Source organism: Arvicanthis niloticus, chromosome 23, assembly GCF_011762505.2.
Source record: "Arvicanthis niloticus isolate mArvNil1 chromosome 23, mArvNil1.pat.X, whole genome shotgun sequence".
NCBI lineage: Eukaryota > Metazoa > Chordata > Mammalia > Rodentia > Muridae > Arvicanthis > Arvicanthis niloticus.
Window position 1 is genome coordinate 16992383 of NC_133430.1, and position 22940 is coordinate 17015322.

At 38.5% G+C, this 22940-nt stretch overlaps 1 protein-coding gene across 3 annotated transcripts in view; it reads right to left on the reverse strand.

Moving 5' to 3' along the window:
• The window catches only part of Catsperb (catsper channel auxiliary subunit beta), a 143110-nt gene that overhangs the window by 64139 nt on the left and 56031 nt on the right, over positions 1 to 22940 (reverse strand). For all 3 annotated transcript variants that reach the window (XR_013106641.1, XM_076921394.1, XM_076921395.1), the window contains 6 exons: positions 16359 to 16454; positions 16117 to 16235; positions 15396 to 15428; positions 1479 to 1545; positions 1014 to 1060; positions 290 to 439 (listed from right to left, as the gene is read on the reverse strand). Coding sequence is in view for 2 of the 3 variants with exons in the window: in XM_076921394.1 (XP_076777509.1) it covers positions 290 to 439; positions 1014 to 1060; positions 1479 to 1545; positions 15396 to 15428; positions 16117 to 16235; positions 16359 to 16454 (512 nt within the window). In the remaining variant the exon portion in view is untranslated. The remainder of the gene's footprint in view (positions 1 to 289; positions 440 to 1013; positions 1061 to 1478; positions 1546 to 15395; positions 15429 to 16116; positions 16236 to 16358; positions 16455 to 22940) is intronic.

The window sequence follows — 22940 nt, forward strand, 5'->3', positions numbered from 1 at the left end:
TTTGTCCATTTAACTAACCCTTTCAGGGAACTTTAAATTTATGTGGAAAATATTCAGCTTGTTTTTCCCTGAAGAGTGAGAAATGAACAATCAGAAAACAAGTAGCATTGTGCCTTTCATTTTATACACTTGAATGACAAATAAAAAGAAATGTGCAGGAGCAAACTATTCCACAAATGATTTCATCAATTTCTATGCCAGAGATCATGACAAACTGGAAATGAGGTCTGCTAAGACTGGTTTGTAGTGCTTGGTGACAGACAAAACCCCTCTGAGCTATAAGACTTACTTGCATATGTAAGAGATAAATTCCACTTTCAGTTTCTTGGTCAATAAGAAATGTTATCACATGTGGAGTGGATCCTTCATTTTTAGAAGTAGAATATAAGCAAGGTAACCACTGAAGAAATGGTTCTTTACTGAAAAAGCAAGAACTGGACTACAAAATAGAGAGAGAGAAAATTGTTTCTGAAACATAAATTCCAACTACTTACTGTAGAAAACAAGCTAATGGATCATTGTGTTCTTCTCCCCTTTTCTTATGCATGCATGCATGCATGGGTACACACACTACCATGCCCACGCGCATGCACATGCCCATGCACATACACAGACTGGTTCTTACTATGTGACCTAGGCTGTTCTAGATCTATGTAGCACAGGTTTGTGTGCCTCCACCAACTGATTGCTACAATGACATGTGTATAATTCTACACGTGGCTCAGAAATCATAGATTAAATTCTTTAATATCTATTCCTTTCTTCTGGGTGGATTTTATTTTTAGAAATGCTGAGAAGAAACTCTTCTCTGGCATGGAGTATTTGTCAAGAGCCACTACATACATTTATTTAGCTTTAACAAAAGTAGGTATCTGCTATTAAGTATACAAGGAGACACCACTGGGACTGGTTCAATATTGCTGTGTGTTCAAGTACCAAATTGCATATCAAGAACAGTTCTTGAAATCATGCTTAACAAAATTTCCTACCTTTGAATATTTTGTATATCATACCTCACTGAGGGTCCTGTTTCTGTTGAAAGTGATAATCACATAATCAACTGTAAAATACAAAGGTGCAAGAATTATGAACAACATCTATACCTCTTAATATGAAACTATTAGTGTTAACAAAGCTGCCTACATAAGATAAAATGGTAGTTTGTGCAATCTATTAATGTATCTTTGGACACAGCTCTGTTGCAATTGGGCAGCAGTGCCACTCTCATTCATTTCTAGAAAAGGTCTCTCAGCATGTGGCCCAGGGTAGCCTCATGTCTGCAGTGTCCCTGTTTCCCCAACTGAGTGTTAGAGAAATGACAGGTATACACCACTAGTAAACCTGGCTTTCTCATTTTTAGTCCATTAATTCATACCTATGGTTATCTTCATACTTTTTTCAATTTTGTATTTAATGCATTTTATTTGATCTATATAAGTAATCTATAGTGATAAAAATCTATTTGTCTTAAAATTTACCTTCAAAACTTTCTCTGTTTGCAAAACATCTTTCATTATACCACAGTTTTCCTCTGATATAGTCACCCTATATAAATATATAAATGAAAACATCAAGTGGGTCATATAGAGAGTTATATGTTAAACAGAAAGAAACTTACTTTAAACTTTGTAAGTTTTGATCATTTGTGGATGTGAGGCCAATTAAGAAAAATTTTGGACACATATAAGAGGGTGAAGACTAAAGTCAAGAAATTGCAATTTACATTGTCAACAGTAACTAAGAAAGAAATGCACAGGCATGATGGTGTTCTTGGCTATGAAGTGTCTTCTTAAAGCACCCAGAAGCTTCTTAGGTCTTCACCACACTTAGAATGGTGCATATGTTTATTTTTTTGTGATTGTTCCACATTTTGCTGCAACAGGGCAAAAGAAACCTGAACAGAAAACTGATAATGGCAAGTAACATCCATATAAAGGCACTAAGAATCAATCATAAGAAAGAAATGGTAGACAAGTAAAATGATTTTTGTTGAATGTTAATTATAATAAGATGAGAAAGTTTGTTAGGGGAAGGTTTCAACTTTCCAGTTGGGGTTCAGACAAGGAAACCCTTGTTGTTTTGATTTGTTTTTCAATTTCCTTTTTTTTTTTTTTGAAAATTTTTAAATTTTTTATTGAATTTTTTATTTACATTTCAAATGTTATCCCCTTTCTCAGTTCCACTCCTTGAAACCCCCTATTCTATCCTCCCTCCCCTGCTTTTATGAGGGTTCTCCCCCACCCATCCACCTACTCCCACCTCCCCACCCTCGAACTCCCCATACACTGGGGCATCTAGCCTATGTCCAATTTTCTGAGGAACAGCCAGACTCCCGGCCAAAATCCCCAAGATACTTGCACTTTCTGGTTTTGTCTGTTCCACCAGTTTTCTTATGATTTCTCCTGGACCCTCTCCTCATGGATGAACCTCCACTTCCTCTCACTCACCCACTCCCCTGGCTGGGAGGAAGTTCAGCCCTACTTTTTCCCCTGTTCCATCATTGAGTTTTCAGCTTTTATTGACAAATAAGGAAATAAATGGCTAGCAATGTTCATCATGTGTTAAATCAGGAGATACTTAGAATAAGCATTACAATGCCATGTCCAGATTGTAACCAAAGAAGTTGAACAATACAAGGATACTCTATAAACAGGGCCTAATAATATGCCTACATCTCCCCATTTTTATCCAATAAATGGCTCTTTCTCTTAAAATAATGTGATTTACCTTTATGTATTTGGCAACCTTAAAGAACGTATTCTATTATTTATCATATCTTGATGTATGAAAAGTTCTATACCTAAATTAATTTCTATCATCATGACATGTGTAGGCCTAAAAACATTTTATTAAATCCTAAACAATTTGAGCTTGATATACATACTGAAACTATCTAGTCTTCAACTGCATCAGAGACGTGAAAAGGAATAAATATTACCTGAATATACAAGTGTAGGAGGAGCTAAAGTGGAAGGAGTAATGAGAGGAAGAGGAGAAAAAAGAGGAGGAGCTGGGGAGAAAGACTAGGGAGAGGAAAAATGGCAGTGACCATGCACGTGTCTCTAACAGTCAAAGGTAGTTGATATATCTAGGTTGGGTATTGGGTTACACCTCAAATTGTGTGGGCATCTTGTTATTGAGCATTACCAAATATATAAAGCCTTTACATGTGGAAGATTGGCAGAGACATCTCCCACACTGGCGTCTCATGGGTGACAGAGCTGGAGTCTCTGACCACCTCAGTGGGTGGCCGAGGCTGAGCAGTGGTGGTACAGCCGCTCCTGGCCACAGACCTAGGCTAGTTGGGCACAGGGTAGCTGATTAAGAAAAGCCAGACTGAATGCCGCCGATTTAAATATCTCTTTCTACAAGTGATGCCCAATGTGAGGCACGCGTTCACTAGAAATTTAAGTCTATTCACCTGAGAGTAAAAGTTGTATTTTTATTTTTAAAGAAGAAAGTGAGTGAGTGGTTAGCGCTGATAGGAGTCATGTGACTCCTAGTGCAGGAACCCTGAACAAAAAAACTGCAGCTGAGTTCCCCTGCTGTGGGGAAATGCAGGTTGCTTTTTTGGTCAGGAAAAGAAGAAAGTAGCTGACTCTAGAGAGTACAGTATCTGTGAATTAAAATTGAGAGTGTTTGTTTTTAAGATAGATTTAGAAACAGTTTTGTCTGATTCACTTGGGGAATCTCGCCTGAGGCTCGGAACAAAGATAGGTAGAGGAAAATTGTTTGTGGCTCTAGGCACAGAACCACAGACAGACGGGTATACATTTTAGCCAAGAGAGCTAAATAAATAAGCCTCCCTTGTGGAGCAGTTACTGATTTAAATATAAAGTTAAAATATAGGGATTATTTGCTTTTAGGAAAGAATTTATAAACAGATTTGTCCAAATCATGTGGGGATTATTACCCGTGGTTTGGAATTTAGGAATAACTGTCACTGGCTCTAGAGTAACGAGTACAGTGTATAAGTGGAAGCTGCTCTAGAGTACAAGGCCAAACAGATAAATGGTATAAATAAAAAACTGTTCTAGGCAGAGAGCCGAACAGAAAGACAGTGTAAATCGGGTGTATTCAGATGACATAAAGTTATATTGCCTCACAGGAGACTCGGGTTCTATCTAATGTGGGCCCCACAGGGATTCTGAGTTCATTTCCTGCTTAGAAAAATAGAAAAGGCCTAAGAATAGGCATATACAGTATTTTAGCTATTAAATTGATTTTATTTTCAAGATGAGTGTGATTTTCAGTTTTGTGGTTATATTTTTCCTCCGGGAAAGAGGTCAAGAAAAAGGTTTTTCTGGTTACTGGCTCAAGGAGATTCTGTTTTGGGGAAAGGTTTTGACTGTGTGTTTTCATAAGAGATGATTGAGGTATTTTCTGGTTATTGGCTCAAAGACATGTGTTTTGGGAAAAAGGTTTTGTCTGTGTGTTCTCAGAATAGATGATTAAGATATTTCTACCTCCCAGATTTATATGGATTAGACATGACAGAGGCAGGCACCAGAAGACTAGATTCCAGAATTCAAACAAAAAATTATCTTGATACTAAAATTTGTTTCAAAACTTGTATGTTGCAGAATACATAACATTGGTGTATCTAGTCATCAAGGAAGCTGAGCAGACCTGCTCAAACCTCCAATGTCCTAGAATTTCAGTTGGATGCAGTAAAGACACATCGTCAGAGGCTTATCAATTTACCCTTACCCCTGCCCCTCTTTTAATATCTCAACACTCAAATTCAGCTTGAAGAATTTGGTTAATGAAGAGTCAGAACCCCTATTCCCTGGGCTTGGGGGCTGAGGTGGTTAATATTGGGCTGTCTTTCTAGAAAAAAGTAGTGGTTTTGTTGGAACAGGGAGGAATAGCTAGGATTAATTGCATAGCCATAACCTATTGGTAGAAATCTGTTTAATTGTTATTAAGCTGAAGTTATAATTTCTTTTTTGTTTGTTTGTTTTTTCGAGACAGGGTTTCTCTGTGTAGCTCTGGCTGTCTTGGAACTCACTCTGTAGACCAGGCTGGCCTTGAACTCAGAAATCTGCCTGCCTCCGCCTCCGAAGTGCTGGGATTAAAGGTGTACGCCACCATCGCCCAGCGAAGTTATAATTTCTTAAATGGTACAAAACTTATTTCGATTTTAAATTCAAGGGTTTTATTGGTATATCTTCTCCTATTAACAAAATTGGTGGGTACAATGCTTAGACCCAGTCTTTTAATTCTTTTTAACTGATCTGAGATGATTAGCCTGTGAGTTAAGGGCCTATAGCAAATTCATGGCTCTGAATTTATTGTTAGGGTGTTTTTTATATTTTAATTAGAAATAGCTGAGAGTAGTTAATGGACAACATTAATCCAGATTGCTTTACATGGATAGTTGGTTTTCAAAACATCAAAAGTCCACAGAATTGATGTTACAAACATTTCTGTATTAATGTTCATTTTGATTAAAGACCTGTCTGCTCCTGACAGTTTCCCTGTCTTGGATTCTAAGAAGAAATTGAGCATCTTTGGAGTTACTCCAGTTATAGTGAGACAGCCACTAGGCAAGAATTGTCTCTTTTCCTCTACAGACAAATCACTGTCCAGTTGGGAACATGGCGGCTGATTGAGAAAAGCCAGATTGAATGCCGCTGATTTAAATATCTCCTTCTACATACAGGAAGTGCAGGGAAGCAGTTTCCAAAACCATAAAAGTAACAGATAGCTGGCTGCCTGGAAAGTCCTCCAGAATTTTTCTATAACACAGAAACATCTATCTTCAGCTGAGACTATCTGACAGACGTTTCCATGAAGGAGGAGTTATAAAGGACTTGCCTACCTGTACTGGCACAGCTTGGCCATCAACTGCCCTGAATCCAGTATGTCCAGTTTAGACAGTATTCTGTCTGCATTTGAAGCAAGGCCATTTCCTTGCCCAGTTGCTAGCTTACTACATATGAGGCAAACTCCACATGAAGGTTCTTTGATTGCTTTTCATGTTCTTTGAAGCGGGATAAGGTTCTGCTAGGATCAGACCTATCTTACTAACAAAAATGTCTGAGATTAATAAAATACCTTTAAATGTCATATTCTGTATATCTCTGAGGTTTTTTGGAGACCATTTATTTGTGTTATGTACATCTGAATTGTTTTTTCTATTTATTATCTATTCAATCTAAAAAAACATATTTTTGTAGTTAACTAAACTAGTTTCTAACATGATCATGAGTTTCATTGTCTGACTGCTAAGTTCTGTTTTTTTAATTCTCCTAAACAGTTTGTAATAGCAGCTTTAAAAGGACTAGAACTTAACATTAAATTTTAAGTATTGCATGAATACAACACCTTAGCATGATGTAGCAAAATATAATGTTAAATCTGTATTAGTATACAAAGTTCTATGCAAATGTAACCAAATTTAAACTTAAATTGTATCACTATACAATGATCTATACCAATGTATCCAAGTATAGCTCTAATTTGTATCAATAGACAAAGGTCTGTGCCATTGTAAGATACATGGCTTTTTAATGTTCTTTGGTCTAAGAGTAGATTCGGTAATCTACCCCTTTGCTTATCATTTCTATAACCAAACCCCTAAAGCAACAAGAATCTTCCAACAAACTTTTATCCCACAGAATGACCAACATTTGGTTAAAGATGATTCTTTGTTCTCTGTAGAAGCAAGAAAGGCATTTTTTTCTTTATATGTTAGTTTGGGCTGCATAGCTAAGATGTAATATAAATTCTTATGTATGCCATTTGAAAGGATGGCATGAGAAGTAAATTTTATTCTAAGGCATCTGTCCATTCTTTACAATCTTTTTTCTTGTATCTCTATATTTTTAGTATCCTGTTTATTTTTGTTTATAAATTTTTCTACACCCACTCACCTCAAAAATAATAATGCAGACTTCCTCCTGTCAAAAGGAAATGCAGGGACATAGAGCAGAGCAGTGTCTGAAGGAAAGGCCATCCAGAGACTGCTCCACCTAGGGATCCATTCCATCTTCTGCAGATACCAAATCCAGACACTATTGCTGGTTCCAAAAAACACTTGCTGACAGGAGCCTAGTATAGCTGTCCCCTGAGAGGCTCTGCCAGAACCTGACCCATACAGATGGGATGTACACAGCCAAAGATCTGACTCAGAAGAGGGAACCCAATGGAGGAGAGTTAGGGCAAGGACTGAAGGAGCTGAAGGAGTTTGCAACCCCATAGAAAGAACAACAATATCAACCAACCAGACCCCTCAAGACTCCAGGGAATAAACCACCAACCACAGAGTCTGCATGGGGGGACCCATGGCTCCAGCTGGATATGTACCAGAGGATTGCTCTATCTGGCATCAGTGGGAGAGGAGGAGCCCCTTGTCCAGTAGAGACTCGATTACCCAGTTTAGGGAAGTGCTAGGGTGCTGTGGCTGGAGTGGGTGGGCAGGTGAGGGAGCACCCTCATAGAGGCAAGGGGTAGGGGAGGACACAGGGGGGTTGTGTCAGGGAAAGTGGGAAGGGGGATAATATTTGAAATGTAAATAAATAAAATAACCGATAAACATATGAAAATAAATAATTTTTTCTAATTTTTCTTTTAATGTTTGTATCTATTTTTCATACCTCTCCTTACCTTGTTTTGCTAAAGCCTTCTTTTTCCAGAAGGCATAAAAAATCAATACGATTATTAAGAAAAGATCACGGTTATCAATGGGAAAATAATCACAATTAGTAATAAGTCAGTTTCAGTTAAGTCATTTATTCCTTTCTCTTTCGTTCCTAGCTTTGAACCATTTAAAAGAGCATTTTATGAATTTCAAAAGTTTTGTTACTGTGCCTCTCATGTTTGTGTGTTTATTTTCTTTAAACTTATCAATTTTAAGTTATTCATATGTATCTATAAAATTTTCATATCCAGACTAATTCCTTTTTTAACATTAAAAATGTTTAAAAAATGACTTTATATATTTTTCCCCAGGTCAGAAGTTTTCTTGTTTTGATATCTTGCCTTCTCTCAGTCTGCCCCTACCTCCTGCTTCCTTCATTGTGAGTAGCCACACCCTGTCTTTTGGTTCATAGGGGGAGGCTTTTCTACCACCCAGCAGCTGCCTCACCAGATCCTAACCCCTCCTCCACTCTGGGAAATTGTTGTGTCCAGAGGTGTTGGCTCCTTTGGCCAGCATTGCTCCTTCTCAAAGGGACTTCGATTGCCAGTTTTTACTCAGCAGGAGCTCCATAAAGAATTGCCTCTTCTTTGCCTCACTGTTTTTGTTTGGTTTGGTCTGGTCTGGTGTTTGTTCATTTTGCAGCCAGCTATGGGCCTTTATGCACTATGGGGGTCTATTCTAGGAGCCTTGAAATCCTGCCTGAGAAACTGGTAACATTCTGGTTTTGTGTGTGTGTGTGTGTGTGTGTGTGTGTGTCTGTGTCTGTGTGTGTGTGTCTGTGTCTGTGTCTGTGTGGTGGTTGGCCAATAATGCTTGTCCCAGGAAGTAGCACTATTTGGAGACTGCTTTATTGGAGTAGGTTTGGCATTGTTGGAGAAAGTATGTCACTGTGGAGGTGAGTTTTGAATCTCCTCCAAGGATAGTAGGGTCAGTCTTCTAACTGCCTTCAGATGAAGATGTTGGACTCTCAGCTCCTCCTGCACCATGCCTGCCTGGATGCTGCTATGCTCTAGCTTTAATCATAATGGACTGCCATCCACATCAGTGTCTACCTTTGGTGACTGTACTTGGGATGGAGACCCAGGTGAAATGGTCTCCAGATGGCTCCTCCTTCAGTTTCTATCCCACACTTTGTTTCCATATTTGCTCCCTTGAGTATTTTTGTTACTCCTTCTAAGTAGGACTGAGGCATCCACACTTGGTCTTTCTTCTTTATGAGCTTCATGTGGTCTGTGTGTTGAGTCTTGGCTATTCCAAGCTTTTGGGCTAACATCTACTTATTAGTGAGTAAATACTATGTGTGTTCTTTTGTGATTGGGTTAACTCACTCAGGATGATAATTTCTAGTTCCATTCATTTACCTAAGAATTTCTCAAATTCATTATTTTTAATAGCTGAGTAATACTCCATTGTGTAAATGTACCACATTTTTTTTTGTATCCATTCTTCTGTTGAAGGACATCTGGGTTTTTCCAGGTTCTGGTTATTATAAATAAGGTTGCTATGAACATAGTGGAGCATATGTCCTTGTTATATGTTGGAACATCTTCTGGATATATACCCAGGAGTTACCAGGAGATATATATAGTATATAACAAGGAGTTACCCAGATATAGCTGGATCCTCAGGTAATGCTATGTCCAATTTTCTGAGGAACCACCACACTGATTTCCAGAGTGGTTGTACCAGCTTGCAATCCCACCAACAATGGAGGAGTGTTCCTCTTTCTCCACATCCTCGACAGCATCTACTATCACCTGAGAATTTGACCTTAGCCATTCTGACTGGTGTGAGGTGGTACCTCAGGGTTGTTTTGATTTGCATTTCCCTGATGACTAAGGATTTTGAGCATTTCTTAAGGTGCTTCTCAGCCATTCAAGTTTCCTCAGTTGAGAATTCTTCGTTTAGCTCTGTACCCCATTTTTAATGGGGTTATTTTGTTGTCTGGCGTCTAATTTCTTGACTTCTTTGTATATATTCGATATTAGCCCTCTATCAGATGTAGGATTGGTAATGATCTTTTCCAAATCTATTGGTTGCCATTTTGTTTTATTGACAATGTCCTTTGCCTTACAGAAGCTTTGCAATTTTATGAGGCCCCATTTGTCAATTCTTGATCTTAAAGCATAAGCCATTGGTGCTCTGTTCAGGAACTTTTCCCCTGTGCCTAAGTATTTACTATGTTTAGGTATGGGCCTTGAAATCCTGATCTTTCCAAGTCTTTTACCATGAAGAAATGTTGAATTTTGTCAAATGCTTTCTCAGCATCTAGTGAGATGATCATGTGGTTTTTTTCTTTGAGTTTGTTTATATATTGGATTACATTGATGGATTTCTGAATATTGAACCATCCCTGCATTTCTGGGATAAAGCCTACTTGATCATGATGGATGATTGTTTTGATGTGTTCTTGGATTCGGTTTGCGAGAATTTTATTGAGTATTTTTGCATCAATATTCATGAGAGAGATTGGTCTGTAGTTTTCTTTCTTTGTTGGGTCTTTGTGAGGTTTAATTATGAGTGTGATTGTAGCTTCATAGAAAGAATTAGTATTATTCCTTCTGTTTCTATTCTATGGAATAGTTTGAAGAGAATTGGTATTAGGTCTTCCTGGAAGGTCTGAAAGAATTCTGCACTAAAACCATCTGGTCTCATACTTTTTTTTTTTTTTTTTTACTTTTTTTACTGCTTCTATTTTTTTAGGTGTTGTGGGAGAGTTTAGATGGTTTATCTGCTCCTGATATAATTTTGATACTTGGTATCTGTCTAGGAAATTGTCCATTTCATCCAGATTTTCCAATTTTGTTGAGTATAGGCCTTTGTAGTAGGATCTGATGATTTTTTTTAATTTCCTCCATTTCTGTTGTTATATCTCCCTTTTCAGTTCTGATTTTATTATTTTGAATACTGTCTCTGTGCCCTTTGGTTAGTCTGGCTAAGGGTTTATCTATCTGGTTGATTTTCTCCAAGAACCAGTTCCTGGTTTTGTTGATAATTTGTATAGTTTTTTCTGTTTTTACTTGGTTGATTTCAGCTCTGAGTTTGATTATTTCCTGCAGTCTACTCCTCTTTGGTATATTTGCTTCTTTTTGTTCTAGAGCTTTCAGGTGAGCTGTCAAGTTGTTAGTGTGTGCTCTCTCCAGTTTCTTCTTGTAGGCACTTAGAGCTATGAGTTTTCCTCTTAGTACTGATCCTTCTACATGAATACAGTCCTGAAGTGGCTGAAACATAAACGGTCTCTAGCCAGAACTTCACCTATGCATAGTGAAAGGATCTTGTTTGTCCAGAGTTCTCAAGATTCATAATGTAATCTTTTCATATAGCTTGAATTGAGATTTATATTACAGTTTGGTTATATGTTCAAACTAACTCATAAAGAAAGTTGTCTTTCACCAGCTCAAACCTGGGGGAAAAATCATCTTTAACTGATCTATGCACTTTCCATACATTATAGTAGTAATAAATATATATATTATCTTTAAAAACTTTATGTTCATTGAAAAAAAAAAAAGAATATAGTCCTGACAGGATTCAGCATCAAGGATGTTGAGTTTTTGAGACCTGTGGCTCCATCTTCCTATTAGATTCTGCCTCAAACTGGTGCTGTTAGCTGTGCTTCTAAAACAGCTTCAAAAAAGGGCTGTTAATCCCAAATGACCTTGGTTCATCCATACTTTCAGACTGTTCCAGTCAAGATTTCAATTAAACCCTGAACTTTCTCAACACATACAGACTAGACAATAAATGCTAGAGCTAGTTTTCTTTTGACTTATCCATTTTTCCAATTTCTTACTGGGGCCCCAAACATGAATTCTTTGTCCCAATCCAACAGGAAGCAATTATAAGGAGATTGTCATTCCATTCCCTTAAGTCAAAGAGGATGGCTTGGGTCATTTTATAAATTATACGTATATTGTCATTTTGAGGGATAATTTATAAATAAGTATGGTCTTAGGAAACTATGGAGGAAATTAAATAGGGAGGATACATTCAGGGATTTCTATTTTTTATTTCCTTTTCTATGTTCTTTCCTCCTTACATAAAGGGTAGGGGGTTGAGAAGACAAAGAGGGGATATAGAAATGTTATATAAATTTTAAAAAATAGTGGTAGATTATTGGATCATCTCTTTTAAACAAAAAATATCCTATAGCCATAATCTTATATTGATATAGATCTTTATATATTGATGCAAAATTGAGGTTATATTTTGCTACATTCATACAGAATTTTGTATACAGATACAGGCTTAAGGTTTCCATTGGTATAAATCTTTGTATATTGATACAAAATTCAAGAGATTAATTGTGTTACAATATAATATAGGTATGTTTCAATTTTTAGTTAGGCATTTTGTCTATGTTACCCATTTAAATATACATGATTTAGTCCCAGTTCTTTTACTAGCTGCTATTTCAAACTGTTTAAAATAATAGGTAATGTTTGTTAATGGTCAGAGAGTCAAACTAATGGCCATGTGAGATATTAATCTAAATTGTACATCATGGATTAAATAGATAATGGGTAGCTAGGGACAGACAATTTTTGCTTGCTTAGGTATGCTATAAGTAGATAGATGATCTTCAAAAGCATCAGAGATCCACAGAATTTGGCATGTAAAATTATTTGATTATTTAAAAATCTTTGACTATGAGACAGGTCTGCTCTTGACAATACACCCATTCCACTTTAAAGATGATTAGCATCAATAACCTCCTTGTGGAGTTGCTTCAATTGAGGCAAGCTAGCCACTGGGCAAGAAATGCCCTAACCTCATCTACAGACAGAATGTTGTCCAAAAGAACAAATGGGCACAGGCTGGTCAACTGTTATGTTCTAACAAGATAGGGTAAGCTAATCCTTCATAATTCCGGCTTCATGTAAGGTCTGTCAGATGTTCTGGAACAGTATGAAGAATGTTGGATACTGTCCAGGAATTCTGCTGTCTCTGTCATTCCTATAATCTTGGGAAGCTGCATTCCTGCATACTCAAGTAATATTTATTCCTTCTCAGGTCTCTGATGGGCTTGAAGACCAACTAGTCATAGACTTACTATAAGCTTAATTTGTTTTCAATTTAAATAGATGTTCTAAGTCTGAGATGTTTTTACTTTAATAATACATACTAGAATAGAAAATGGTTTCGATATAAGACTCTAAACTCACCGAGATAGTATATATGATAGAATATCTGAGTTCTTGATATAAATGGACAAGCTTTTCTAAATGATTATCATACCTTATAGTTTTCATAATTGTTATAATTGTATTCAATTTATATCTAAGGAGAAAAAGAGCATTTTATTGGACAAACAAAAAAAATTGTTTGATGATCCATCTATCGCTAAGTATTGTAATGCTACATCGCTAAGTATTGTAATGCTACATACTGACCCCCAAGGCCTGCCTGCTCCCACAGGCAAAAAACATGTGCTTGCAGATGCAGCTGATGGTACATGGCCTTGTCACCCACACCAAGATACCTATGATTGCTGAATAAATATGTCTACAGCCTATAGCTGAGCAGAACTGAGTTAGGCAGTGTTTGGTGTTCTTAGTCTTGAGGGTCTAATGAGAACCATGAGGGAGAGAGACAAGAAGGTGGAGAGAGGAGGAAGCTATCATGGGGTAGGTGAGTCCAAAAAAATTATACGGTCATGAGGGTTAGCTAATTGGAGTTAAGAGCTAAGAGTTCCCAGATGGAACATGGCAAATTATAAAATGGCATTATCAAGGGGAACATAGCACAGAAAGTAGATATCTGCCCAGCTCTAATGCTGATTAAGGCTTATTACAATAATAAAATTTGTATGTCTTTTATCCAGGAACTGAATGCTCAAAGGTGTGGCAGAAACTTCCGACTGAGATTAATTATCTTCTATAACGTTGCAGTTTTCACTTAACCCAGCTAGTTCCCAAATAATTGAGGCAGAACTATTTTAATTATTTAATATTTGTATGGCACAACTCAGCAATATTGATCTATTTTAATCCCCTAAACTAATCTGCCTACCTCCCAGACCAAACCCCAAGATACTTGCATTTTATGGCTTTCTGTGCTCCAGCTGTTTTCTTAGGATGTCTCCTGGACCCTCTTTTCATGGATAAATTCTCACTTTATCCTTAGACCCTCACTTTATCCATGGACCCTCTTCTCATGGATAAATTCTCACTTTAACCCTGGCTGGTTGGAAGTCCAATCCTATTTGCTACCCTGCTCAGTCATTGGCTGATCAGCTTTTGACAAACCAGAGAATAAATGGGGAGCAATGTTGTGGTGGTTTGACCATGCTAAGCCCAGGGAGTAGTACTCTTAGGAGGTGTGGCCTTGTTGGGAGTTGGTATGACCTTGTTGGATGAAGGTGTCACTGTTTGCATGAGCTTTGAGACTCTCCTCCTTCCTGCTTGAGAGTTCCCCTGCTGCCTTTAGATCAAGATGTAAAACTCCCAGCTCCTTCTCTAGCACATGTCTGCCTTGATGGTGCCATTTTTTTTTTATCATGATGGTATTGGACTGAACCTCTCAAATTGTAAGCCCGCCCCAATTAAAGGTTGTCCCTTAGAAGAGTTGTCTTAGTCATAATGTCTCTTCACCTCAATAAAACCCTAACTAAGACAAATGCTTACACAGCATTGAGACAGGAAATACTTAAAATAAGCAGTACAATATGATGTCCCAATTACAACCAGACATGGGGGCAGAGAAATCAGCATTTGCATAATACAAGGATAAACTTTATACAATCAATGCACAATAATATTAGTCCCACAATAACTTATTCATGAAAACTGTTTAATGTCCTTAAATTGATTCTGGTGGTGATTACACAACACTACAAATACACAAAATACCATAGGGATGAACATATCAAAAACAGAACATTTATACGATGTGAATTTTACCTTGATAAAACTGCTAAGCAAAGAAAAAGACATTTCAAGAGTGAATGCCCCATTACTTATTTGAACCATGCTGTATCATTACTGAAATTATCCAGTTAAAATAAAACTTTTGCATTTTTTAAAAGCCTTCAGGTTTGTAGAATACCATAATTATCATTATTAATCTGGGCAATTTTAATATAGAACCATTATTGGGCCTTAAACTAAGCCATGCCGCTTCCTTCTGTTTAGATTATTCCTGCATTTTTCTCTATGAATCCAAACTGGAACAGCCTTAGGAATGATTTCACTTATGTGAGGCTGACCTCAGGCCAAGGATGTTCTGACCCAGAGTCACAGGATTAGTAGTTCTTAGAGTCATGAGGATAAGCTTTTTCTCTGCAGGATCCTCTACTTGCCTATCCTCTACAGCTCTACCATCCATGAGCCATGTCCTCATTAGTTTGGTTTGTATTCTATTGTTTAAAGTTGAGGGAAATAATTGCCATGCTCTAATTATTATGTTTCACTAGAACAACAAGTAAATGTTTGTGTACATTGAATATAATGTTGTTGCTTGGAATTGAACCCAGAGCCTGAACATGTAAGGCAAAGGCTCTACTATTGAGCTACATCTCCTGAATGTGAGCCATCTCCATAGCAACCTCAGCAAGTCCAGAGAGAACCAACCAGTGGGAAATTGTGGCTACTGAAATGAGAAGGGCCTGATAGCTATAGAGAAAAGCATTTAGTTTAAACTAAAAATAATTTTGGTAGCAAAAAAAAATCTAGATTGTGAATTATTGCTTTGCAAGTTACCAAGTGAATAGGTATCTTCTAAACCAGTATTAGGAAATCAAAAGTCTTACCTTTTCAAATCCACAAAACTCTGCTCTTGAAAGCTGTAAGAAGAAGACAGAAGAAGAAGGAGAAGGAGAGGGAGGGGGAGGGGGAGGGGGAGGGGGGAGGGGGAGGGGGAGGAAGAAAAAGTTTAAAATGTAGTACCTTTCAGAGTCATAATAAACTTTGTATTTTAATTGAGCCACAAAAAATCCTTTGTTTTCTTTTGTGTTCCAGCAAATATGTGGCCAAACAATGTAGCTGCTCCTTTAGTCTACTCATGGAACTTAATTGTATACATATAGCTCCATCTAAATATACGTTTTCCTTCTCTTCATCCCAGCATTATGTTAGCTTTTACTTTCTTATATGTCTTTCTGCCTGAGGAAACTTTCTATTCTCTGTAGCTAGGCCTGGATAAACAGTCCCCACTTCACTTCTACTTGCTTCTTGGTGGAATAATTTTCAGTTACCCTATCACAGGGGTTAGTATATTAATTTAATAATGTGAAGAAAAGTATATCAGCTGCAAGAAGCAATCCTGAGATCACTTTGGAACCTTGCTTCCTAGAGCTCACCCTCCACTGACCATTCAGTAAGCGATGGACCTCCTGCAGGAAAGCTATCTGCTAGCCTTAACCTATCCTAGATGGCTCTTAACAACTACTCATCACTCAATTTAAAAATATTTCTTTGTATACCACAGACAATATTAAGAGATAACAAGGAAATACAGAGCGTTTTTCATACCTTTATCTGTGAAGTGGTTGGATAACGAAGATCACTACTTACATAAAGACCCAAAGAGGTTAGGATAACTAAAAAATGATTTGTTAAAACCAAATCTATCACTGTGAGTCCTTGGTGTTCTGAAGGAAGAGATCAAGCCACACCATAAATTAGAAACAGTGAGCTCTTATCAAAGACATTTCATAAATACTGAATTTTGATGTAAGTAAAATGATGAAGATGAAAATAGCCAGAAAGATTACCATCATTAAGTTCTGCATAGATGATTTTTGTCAGATTATGCCATATGCATTCCTCATAGGTCCAAAATCCGGAAATGGTTTTGCCTATGTAAACACCTACCATGAAAATAAGTAATTAGAGCCAGGCAACTTTAAAGAACTCTGTAAACACAAACATGCTACACCTCCAATCCAGGCTCCTCCATGCCATTTTAGACAAGGTTGACTAGAACTGACAGAATGACTGTCTGTCTATCTATCTATCTATCTATCTATCTATCTATCTATCTATCTATATCTATCTATCTATCTTGAATATATATTAAGTCATCACAAATTCAAATTTCCAAATGAAATAAAACACATATGTGTATACATAATTATATATGCTTATATGCTATAAACACACATTTATATGAGGAAGGTTAATGATTAATTAAAATGTCATACAGTCTGTAATCCAGCTGCTCCAACAATGGCTGTTTACCAATGGAAAGTCCAGGAATGCAGAAATTGTTCAGTCCACCAGGCTGGGTGTCCCAACTGACTTGAGCTTATGCCAGAACCCTGACAAAGTAGGATCTACTGCCAATAAAGGAATGCCCTTTCTAGCAATTGTATGGGCAACAGGCAAAATACAAAAGTTTTCTTCTTCTATGTCCTCTACATAAAATGCCACCAGTGGATGTATCCCTGATTAAAGGTGAGTTTATTCACTTTATATGATTTAATTAAGAAACAAAATCCCTCACAGGTATATTCAGACTTTTTAGGTTTTAGTAGATTCTAGATGTAGTGAGGCTGACAGCCAAGAATTGCTATCATGAGTTTGCCTCTTGTCAATTTGACAAAAAATCTTAGTTCCTTATGTCAAGGTTAATTTCCAAATGAAACTAATAAGCAGGTCATAACTGTACCTCCCATGATATACCTTTTGCCCTTGTGGGGCTGAGGTACTGGGGAACTGGAAAGAGCTGGTCTGTAGTAGGAGTAGGGTTGAGCCATGTCTGACCCCAGAAATCTTGTCTTGAGATCAGTAGGAGTTTGGACCACTTCCTCCTCTGCCTCGGACCATTGTGTCCTGGCGCACACAATCACACACTGCCCCCTACCTTTGCCCCCAGCAGAAGAGGTCACATAGTCACAGCCAAGTTAAACTTAACCTCTGCTTATACTGTCATGGTCAAGTTCAGCCAAGTTAAACTCAACTTCTTATATTGTCAGGGTCAACAGAACTTAAAGTTGTGGGAATAGGAAGCAAAAATTTTTCTAGTGAGTCACTAGAGTGATAGTGAGTAGGACTATTCCCTTTATCACCCCTTGATTCGCAGACCTGTGGATCCTGGGTATAGGAGAGATATTACCATATATTTGATTCTAGTCAAAAGCATAAACCACTTAGCCCTGCCAATGAGTACACTTACCTGAAAACCTCTACCAACTCCCCAAAGGTTTTAATAACCTTTGTTTCCCCTCCATGTCCCAAATTAAAATGAGATTCTCAATGAAGCCTGCCTCCAATGAAATCTGTTTCTCCCAACTTTCACCCCTTACCTGAGGTCTCCGACACCCCAGACCATTCTGTCTCCTGATTCCTCTTCTCAGATTACCCTCATCCCACCACCACCACCACCACCACCACCACCACCACCACCACCACAACCCCTGGCTTGGTTCCAGTTGTGGGGCCAAGTTTCCCAGAAAGGGCAGTGCAAGTGGAGACCTAATGGCATCCATTCACAAACACAAACATATCATTTACTTAAATAGGTCATAATTAGGCCTAACATGCTATAGCAATGCTTTATACAAATGCAAACACATTCTAGAGGTTAGAATAGGGGGGCAATGTTCCTTGAGTAACATTCTTTTAGTATTTCAAATTTTCAAATACAATAACCACAATATCTCTTAATCAGTGTTATATTGCATGCTAAGAACAACTGAGGAAAAAAAAACCAGAAATACCTGCAAAAACACATTCTTAAGAAAATATTAGAGAAACATCAATTATACTCTGGGTTTCTTCAAGTGGTCACATGACACTAGCTAGTATTTATAACTATCTTCATCTACTATATTTTCTGTATTTCCATTCACATTCAGCAAGACCTCAGAAGTTCTAGGCTCTTGGCCTAGAGAACTGAGACACAGTCCTTCCTTCCTGATGGGTCTGTGTCCTTTGTCAGCCTGCCTAAATTAAGCTGTTGAAATTTCTCCTTGGACACAGGTATGGTAACACCAAGAGACACCCTAAAGGATCTTCTGTATGCTAGACATAATCTTTTTTACCTTCATTGTGGAGACGCATTTCAGTTTCTCCTTTTTAATATCAATCAATCGCTATCCTAACACTGCTTTTCCTTACTTACGCTTAGGGTTAAGAGCCTCAGAAACCAAAGTGACCACAGGAGAGTCTGAGTTTCCAGTTCAATGGAATACATGTTGTGTCTCCTGGCAGGTGCACTCCCCCCTCTGAAACAAAACCTTTTAGGTCAGCAGAACTTAGGGTTGTGGGAATTGGAAGCAAACCTTTGGCTGGGCAGTGGTGGCGCACGCCTTTAATCCCAGCACTTGGGAGGCAGAGGCAAGCGGATTTCTGAGTTCGAGGCCAGCCTGGTCTACAGAGTGAGTTCCAGGACAGCCAGGGATACACAGAGAAACCTTGTCTCGAAAAAAATGGGGAAAAAAAGGGAGCAAATCTTTTTCTGGTGGGTCACTACGGGTGATATTGTGTGGGAATATTCCCTTTGCCACCCCTTGATTCCTTTCCCTGTGCATCCTGGGTATAGGAGAGAATAGTTCTATATATTTGATCCTATCCAAAGCATATACCACTTTCTAGAAATTCTTGACCCAGCCCTCCAGGCTATTACTGCCACTTAATCTGTGCTATAGTTGTGTGTTCAAAATACCATTCCATTATTTTACCAGGCTAGCTGCTGCAGGATGCTGTGGAACATACTAAGACCAGTGAACATAGGCCCACTGTTGCCCTTCTCTGGCTATGAAGTAAGTTCTTGGGTCCCAGGCAATACCATGTGGGATATCATGATGTTTCTTAAGGCATTCTGGAATGGCACAGATGATGGTCTTGGCAAAACAATATTAGGTGCAGAAGAGGCAAATGCATACGTACAATAAATACCTACTCCAGGGTAGTTATCAGGGTACAAATCACTCTTGCTTCTCTCGAGGAAATTGTCCATTGTAGTCAACCTGCCACCAGTTTGCTGGCTGCTCATCCTGGGGAATGGTGCCATATCTGGTGGGTGGGTGGGTGGGTGGGTGGCTCAGTGTTGGTTTTTACTGTTGGCAGATCTGGTACTCAGCAGCAGTTGTGTCCAGGTCAGCTTTTGTGAGTGGCAGTCTACCTCTTCAAGTTCATCTATATCCTCCATCTCTGCCACCATGGCCTCATTGTTTATGGGATTGATGGGTAGTGACAAACACAGCAGGGGTAAGAAGCTAATTCTTCAGAAAAATGGGTCTTTTTATCTAAATGATTATTGAACTCCTTCCCAACTGAAGTTACCTTTTGATGGGCATTTACATGGGATATGAGTATGTTCACATCCTTTACTTTTTTGGAGAGACCTATCCTCATACTTCTTCCCAACATGTCTTTCTCAGAAAGTTTTCAACCATTGTTTTTCCAATCACTGACATCCAGCCATTCCATTGGCTACAGCCTATGAAGCAATAAACAACCACACATCTAGCCATTCCTTCTTTCAAACAAAATACATAACCATGTGTATTGCCTGATGTTTTGCCCACTGTGATGATTTCTCTTTGCTGGTGCCTTGATGCTCCTAGAAAGCAGGCTGTAATACTGCAGCTGTCAACCTATGCATTGTGCCTGCATAACCTATAGAACCATCAGTAAACCAGGCCCTACTCTTCTCTTCCTTAGTCAGCTGATATAGAGCACACCCAATGAGGCTACAGTTGCATACTTGGAAATAAGCAGCATTGTAAGAGGAGAAGAAACTCTGTGCATTTGGGAAACTTCTTCATGAAACCTGCCTATGCCTTCAGGACCTCAACAGGCCTGATCTTATATTTCATTTCCATTTAGTAATAGATTGCTAGTGTGCACATAGCTTCCTGGCTTTATGGTTCATAATGGGAAGCTCATTTTGCATGGTAACTTGGTGGTTCAGATTCCAGTAAGACCGTTAACAGGCCAAGAAGTATCTCTCAAAGAGAGAAGAGATGTCTGCAGATGATGGTTGAGTCTTGCTCCAAAATCCCAAAGGTGTCTTTGGTGATTCTCCTAATTAGGCCCTCCAAAGGCTCCCAATGACATCCCTGTCTGCAAATGACACCTCAAATATAATTGAGTCTGCTGTGTCATATGGTCCATGTGGTAGATCTACCTTCTCTGCAGCCTGGCCCTGGTAAGGCACCTTCTCCTGTGCTAGCCTTACACAAAGCCAGCAGCTCTCGGAGTCACTTGGTATATGGGCCAGAGTAGCACATTCAAATGAGGAATATGCTGTCTTTAGAATCCAAACAGGCTCACTAAATGTTGTGCTTCTTTCTTGGTGGTGAGAGCGGGCCAGGTACAATAACATCCTTCACGCTAGAATGAATATCTCTGCATACTTCATAGTAATGGACTTCTAAAACCTTCCCTGAGATAGGTAGAAGACCCTTGAATTTTGAATGGATTGATTTTCCATCTTCTGATGTTTGTTTCTGTTACCAACAAGTCCAAAGTGGTTGCTACCTGCTGTACACCTGTTCCAATCAGCATAATATCATCAATATAGTTGCCCAAGGTGATATTTGTGGGAGAAATATCCCTTCTAAGTTATGAAATAGGAATGGATAGTTAATACATACTGAGGTAGAACTGTAAATGTATACGCTAAGCCTTTACAACTGAAAGCAACTTGCTTCTGAAGTTCCTTATGTACATGTACTTAAGAAAAGACATTTGATAGATAAATAGATGCACACCATGTACCAGCACATGTGCTAAACTCCTCAAGTAGAGACAATATCTGGTACAGCAGCTGCAATCACTGTCACTACTGATACCTTTTTATAGTCAGCTGTCATTCTCTAAGAAATATATGTCTTCTGCACAGGCCAGTTAGGAGACTAAAGAGAAGATGTGGTGGAAACCACTACCCCAGCATCTTTCAAGTGCTTGATGCTGGCACTAATTTCTGCAATTCCTCCTGGGCTGTGATAATTGTCTTCGATTCACTATTTTCCTAATCACATGCTAGTCTAATAGATTGCACTTGACCTTCTCAACCATAACAGCCCTTCCTCCACAAGTCAGGAAATCAAGGTGGGTGTTCTCCCCATTCTCAGAATATCTGTATTAAGTATACATTCTGAAATGAGGAATAACTACAGAATGATTCGGGGACCTCCTTCAGTCAAAACTCCATTAAACATCTGACCTCCACAAACCACTTTAGTGGAAGGGTCACAGTTATTCATAGGCTCACCAGAAATCTGTGTCAATTATAAACCACTATCCAATAGATCCTGGGAAGTCTGAAATGTATTTTTTTCTTTTCTACAGTATACAGCTACCCTTGTAAAAGGTCATATGTTCCTTTACAGAAGGACTGAGGAAAGGCCAACAGTAAAACTCTTAGGTATTTTAGCAAAGTCCTTACTCATGAGGATCTGACCTTCCCTTCATTCAGTAGGTTCAGGATCTGTAAACTGGCTCAAGTCTGGAACTTGGTTAGAACCTGAGATTTTTTTTTTCTTTTGCTGCAATTCAATGTAATCTTTCCTTGATTTGTGAATGTTTCCAGTCATGTAGATCAGACAAAAATGCAGTAGAATCATTCTCTATTCCATGCTTGGAAACATTATTGATAGTCAGTTCTAAATGTCCACACCAGTCATATCACCATAAAAATCACTCTGCCTATGCTGTGCATGAGTCAGGCTATTGTGGATACTGTTTTGTCTCTGCTGCCAACTACAATCACCTTGTCTTTGTTGATTCAGTGCTGCTACCTGCCACCTGCTACTTCAAGGCTCAACTAATCCCTTTGCATTTAATTCCCCCAACCAAGCAGCAGCATCTTCATCCCAAAAGTCTGACACAAGGAAATAGGCAACAACTATAATTGGGGTATGTTCTTGTAACTGGGCTTCCTTTTCTGGCCTCAGTGGGAGAGGATGCCCCTAGCCTCACAGAGACTTGATGTGCCAAGGTGTGGGGATACCCAGGGGGCTTTCACCCAAATAGGGGAGAAAGGGATAGGGTATGGGGGGAAGGATTGTGGGAGGGGCTTACTGGGAGTGGGGAGTGAGATTGATGTATGAATAAGTAAAAATAAAATAAAATAAATTTTAAAAAGAAAGAAAGAAGATGGGAAACAACAAAGCTCTTCACATGTGCTGGTGCCCCTCTCACCATTTTCAGTATTATAGGGTTAGTGAAGAGCATGTCTTCTGGGCCTTCCTATTGTGTAGGATTAGGATAAACCATACCCACTCTAACATTGCTATTTCCTTCCTCAGTTCTAAGACAAAGAGTAACAGCTATCTCCAACCTTTTATCAGTAGGCCATATTTTGACAAATGCCTCAGCCAACCAATCAAACAAACTTTTGATGC